The sequence below is a fragment of the Martes martes genome (assembly GCF_963455335.1).
Source record: "Martes martes genome assembly, contig: scaffold_142, whole genome shotgun sequence".
NCBI lineage: Eukaryota > Metazoa > Chordata > Mammalia > Carnivora > Mustelidae > Martes > Martes martes.
The window spans coordinates 1-5,051 of record NW_027666697.1 but is presented as its reverse complement, the minus strand read 5'-3'; the positions used below and the strand labels follow the sequence as shown (position 1 = coordinate 5,051).

The following is a 5,051-nucleotide window of genomic DNA, read 5'->3' as shown; positions in this document are numbered from 1 at the left end:
AGTACTTTCCTTCCCAACACTCATCCTGAAAGAGGACGACTCTTTCCATTTTGGCCTCAGACTTTCTAGTTGGGTTCTTCTTTCCAGCTCCACTCTGGGCTCAGATGGAAGACCCTGAGGGCAAAGTCACCTATTAGGGAAAGGAAATGACCCCTCAAGAAATAAGGACTGTCCTGAGCCAGCAAGATCCCACTTGTGAATAACTCTAAGACAAGAATCTATTTGACCTTCACTGCCCACCTGCATCTATTAACCCACCTTTGCCCCTCATCTTCCTTATATAAATCCCAAAGTATTTTTGGCACTTTGGAGACAGTCTCTGAGACACTAGTTTGCTGTCTTCCCAGTGTTGGCCTCACAGTGAAATGAATTCCTTTCTTATTTCACCACCAGTTTTTTCAGCCTTTGGATTTTGTCAGTGGCAAGTGGCTGAACCTAGTCTGTTTGGGATCCCTGCGGCCAGGTGCTCTTGCACCCCTGTGCACCCTCTACAATCTCAGCGGTACTATTACAGTAATGTGTGTGATTATTTTTGTCTTCTCTCTCTAGACCCGGAGCTCTTATCAGAATAGGGATGACGTCTGTTTTGCTCTCCATAGAATTCCCTGCACCGAATAAAATGCTTGTCACATATTAGCTCTTCAATGTTGTTGAATAAATAAGGACTGAAACCCAGATTTTCTTATTCATTCCAGATTTGACTCTTAGGCTGGGAAAAACGTTACAGTGATGAGGAAGAAGGCAGAATGAGGTAAATACTCCTCTAAGACAAAGGCATATATTCCGAAGGACTAGACATCGCTGCGCAGAGGTGGCTGGAGCAGTTCCAAATGGTTCAGTCTAGGACACGACTTCCACACAGGATGTAATCATTACTGGCTATTCATACGCAGACCAATTACTCTGCCCCAAAAACCCCGGTCGCAGTTCTGTCCTCTTTTCCGTACAGTGCCCCAAGATGGCGGGGCCCGTGATTGAATCCCAGATTCAAGATGGCGGCTTCCGACTTCCCCTGCAGCGTCGCGCGTAGCCACCGAGGCCACGCCCACTTCCGACACCGCGGCCTCAGTATGGCTGCTTTAGGTTCTCTGCTATTGAGTAAGTGGGTGTGGGGTCGGTGGGCCCGGGAGCCCGCTGGGGCAGGTCTAGGACCCCTGAAATGACTCCATGGCCTCTGCTCCAATTCTGCCCTGTTTTTCCTGCAGGTGTCCGGAGGCTGCACAGCAGTGTGGCGGCTCAGGCGGGTAGCCAGTGGCGACTCCAGTGAGTGCCGTTCTAGTGCGGGTCTGGAGGGTACTGGGGCGCAGGGTACTGGGAAGCCGGAAGCTGGGCCGAATCCTCACCCGACTATTTTTCTCCACCCAGGCAGGGCCTGGCTGCCAACCCCTCCGGCTACGGGCCCCTTACGGAGCTCCCAGACTGGTCTTACGCGGGTGAGCGCTGACCTGACAGTTAACTCAGTTTCTCCCAGAGGGGAAGCCCATGGATGGAGCGAGGCCGGGGGTGGGGAAGAAGGGGGTCGAGGTGGGCATGTGTCTTAAGTGGCCAACGTACTGAACTTTGGGGTTTTTTTAATTTTTATTATTTAAAAAAAATTTTTTTTATTTATTTGACGGAGAGAGACAGAGGGAGAGAAGGAACACAAGCAGGGGGAGTGGGAGAGGGAGAAGCAGGGTCCCCATGGAGCAGGGAACCCCATGCGGGGCTCAATCTCAGGAGTCTGGGATCATGACCTGAGCCGAAGGCAGATGCTTAAGGACTGAGCCACCCGGCGCCCCTGTCCTGAACTTTATATTTGGAGTTCGGGGGAAGGAACCCAGTTGTTTGTTTTGTAAATTAAACTACGCCTATGGAAAGTAAAGCTAGCTCAGGATCTTCTGAGGATGAGCAGAAGATAATTCTAATTTGGGACGCCTCAGTGGAGGGAGTGATAAGATTTTTATGTTTCTCGTGGTGGAATGGTTTTAAAAAGTTAGAAAGACTCAGCGTTCAGTGTGGCGAGTACATTGTTGAAAATTTGGTACCAAATGCAAGGAGAGCTCTTTGAAAACCTGCCTAAATGAACATCGCAGAGAGAGGGGTTAGAAGGGTGAGGATTGAGAATGGAGAGCTCCCTTCAGAAAAGTTTCTTCTCTTTACTTGGGGCGGGGAGAGGGGAAGGAAAAGGAAAGAAAGAAAATATAGCTATTACTCCTAGAAGAGAGGGATGGATCTTAGAAAAGTTAAAGCCACTCCCCACTCCCAATATGGGACTCAGTTTACAGGTGGGAAAATTGAGGCCTCAGAGCTCCTGTGATCACACAGCTAGGTGTGTGTGATCACAAAGCAAGGACTAGAACGGGGTAGGGGCGAGGCCCTCTTCCACGGCACAGAGACCTGGATACTCATACCCTATTGGGTTCTTTAGGAGTATGATCCCGAGAAGGATGGTAAAGATTTTTCCCCTTGTTACTTACTGCAGGAAACCCAGCATCTCCTAAAAGTAGTATGGAATATTGGAAAGACTTGAATTGATTCTTATTTAAGATTTCTCTACTTGCTGATACTGTGGTCTTGGACATGTTACTTAATTGTACCTCTCCGTTTCCACAAAACTTTTGGGCAGAGTTTTCACTGTTTCTTGCTTTGTAGAAAGTAAGTGTCCTTTTTTTTCTTCTTCATTATAAACGACTTAAGGTTAGATACTATGTTTTTCACCAAGTCAGCAGATATTTGTAGAATTTGTATGATATGCTTGTGTGCCTGCACTGTACTACAGTGAAACCTAGGGACATAATCTGTAAAAGTCTAGCTGGGAAAACAGCATGGACATTTTAGAAAATAATGGGGGTGCCTGGGTGGCTCAGTCGGTTAAGCGTCTGCCTTTGGCTCTGGTCATGTGTCAGGGTCCCAGGATTGAGCCCCATATTGGGCTCCCTGTTCAGTGGGGAGTCAGCTTCTCCCTCTGCCCCTCCCCCCACTGATGCTGTCTCTCTGTCAAATGAATAAAATCTTAAAAAATAATACTTAAGTGTTTTACCCCTTTCCAAAAGAATTTGAGATAGACAAATAAGGCAAAAAAAAAAAAAATAGTACAATAAATGTCCCAGGGAAACTAGATGAATATCAAATCACTGGTAGGCACTTTTTAAAAAGGTTTTAAGTATTTATTTAAGAGAAAGAGGGAGTGAGCCAGAAAGACCACAGGCAGGGGGAGGGGCAAAGGGAGAGGGTAAAGCAGACTTCCTGCTGAGCAGGGAGGCTAATGTAGTGAGTTCCATCCAGGGACTCCAGGATTATGACGGGAGCTGAAGGCAGATACTTAACCAATTGAGCCACCCAGGCACCCCGACAGGCACTTCTTTCAGGAGAGAACTCACAGAGTTGAAGAGGTCTGAGGAGGATTTCTGGGCAGATAGGGTTTTAGGGGGGCCTAAGTACGAGAACTGGGCTGAAAGGAAAGGAAAAGAGAACATTTCATTGAGGAGTGAGATGGAATTTAGCAAAGACTCACAATGAGTAGAACAGTGATCAGATTACCTGAGTGGGGGGTGTCTAAAGCTAAAACAGGAGAGGGGTGCCTAGGTGGCTCAGTGGGTTAAGCATCAGATTCTTTATTTTGGCTTAGGTCATGATCACAGTTGAGATCTTGAGACTGAGTCCCAGACTGAGCCCCACGGTGGGCTCTGCACTCAGCAGGGAGTCTGCCTGAGAGTCTCTCCCTCTGCCCCTCCCCCTGCACACCGTCTCAAATAAATAAAAACTTGGGGGGGTGGAGATAAAACAAGAGATTCAGCCCTACAAAGGACCATTCCAGGATAACGAGGGGTAAGTGAAATAGAGTGGAACTATGCCTTAGAGTTTATTCTTGGCATACCTTACCCTTGACACTGAGGGATGGGTTTTTGGAGAATGAAGCCACCCCGGGTGTGAAATGGGAGAGAGGAACTAGTGACTGTTTCTTCCCTTGTTCCTATCCCAGTGCCTTCACAGGGTGCTGCCAGCCATCTCTAATACCTATCTTTTTCTTCACTTCCATCTACAGATGGCCGCCCCGCACCTCCAATGAGAGGCCAACTTCGAAGAAAAGCCCAAAGGGAGAAGTTTGCAGTGAGTGGCTAGAGCCCAGTCAGGGCAACCTGTGTGTACTAGGAGGGAAAAAATGTACATTTTAATTTGGCTTGAGCTGTGCTGACACCTAAGCTCACATGTGCCCCCTTCGCCAGCGTTTTAAAAGCTGGGAGAAGGGAGGAAGAGAGTGGGGCACTCCCAGGGTGGGAACCAGTAGTAGCCGTTCTGCCACCCATTTGCCTCCTCCACTTCCCATTCCAGGGCCCAGTCCCCTTCCCCAGTCAACAGTGTCATTTTCCAGCTGAAACCTCCAGCTTTGATCTGTGAGTGAAAGGATATATGGTGCAGAGCTCCAGCCCCAGATGTTATCCACCCTGTTTTCCTGTCTGTTTCAGAGACGAGTTGTACTGCTGTCACAGGAAATGGTGCTGGATTACAGGCATGGCAGCTCAGGCAGCAGGAGAAGTTGCAGGAAGAAGAAAGGAAGCAGAAAAATGCTCTTAAACCCAAAGGGGCTCTCCTGCAGAACCCACGACCAAATCAATAAAAAGCAGTTCCTGTCTCCCTTTCCCGGCCTCTCTCTGGCTCTCTTCTCTATCACCTACATGCCTCATCCCGGCCAGAAGAGAGAGCCTTCACGTTCCCCATCTGTCTGCAGAGCATGAGAGCTTGGACACCGGGAAGAACCGCCTGTAAGATCACTGCCTGGAGGAGCTGGCCTAGTGCCCTCATCCTGGCTCCATTCCAGTTCAGTGGAATCTTGCTCTGGGATCCTTCCCCGCCTTTGCAGGCCATAGGACTGGCCCAACTGAGAATAGCAGCTGCTCTCCGTACATGAAAATGGGGCAGCAGCTCTCCTGGTTTTAGCTCGGCACTCAGGCCTTTAACGGCCTGTACACAGCTCAGACTGCATGCAGTTACTCATTTAATAAATGTTCTGATGAAAAAGGCTTTCCGGCTGAGAGTCCATTTCTTGGCAAGCAACTGGTGTCAGTTTTCTA

General features: G+C 48.6%; 1 protein-coding gene across 1 annotated transcript; it reads left to right on the top strand.

Moving 5' to 3' along the window:
- Positions 1-992: 992 nt before the first annotated feature.
- MRPL52 (mitochondrial ribosomal protein L52) lies at positions 993-4,735 on the top strand (the record flags this gene model as incomplete). The annotated part of the gene is given in 8 exon segments (XM_080831367.1): positions 993-1,012; positions 1,014-1,066; positions 1,069-1,098; positions 1,206-1,263; positions 1,366-1,433; positions 4,025-4,089; positions 4,446-4,473; positions 4,476-4,735. Coding segments are annotated over 8 exon segments (444 nt in total). The 3' UTR covers positions 4,598-4,735.
- Positions 4,736-5,051: the final 316 nt, after the last annotated feature.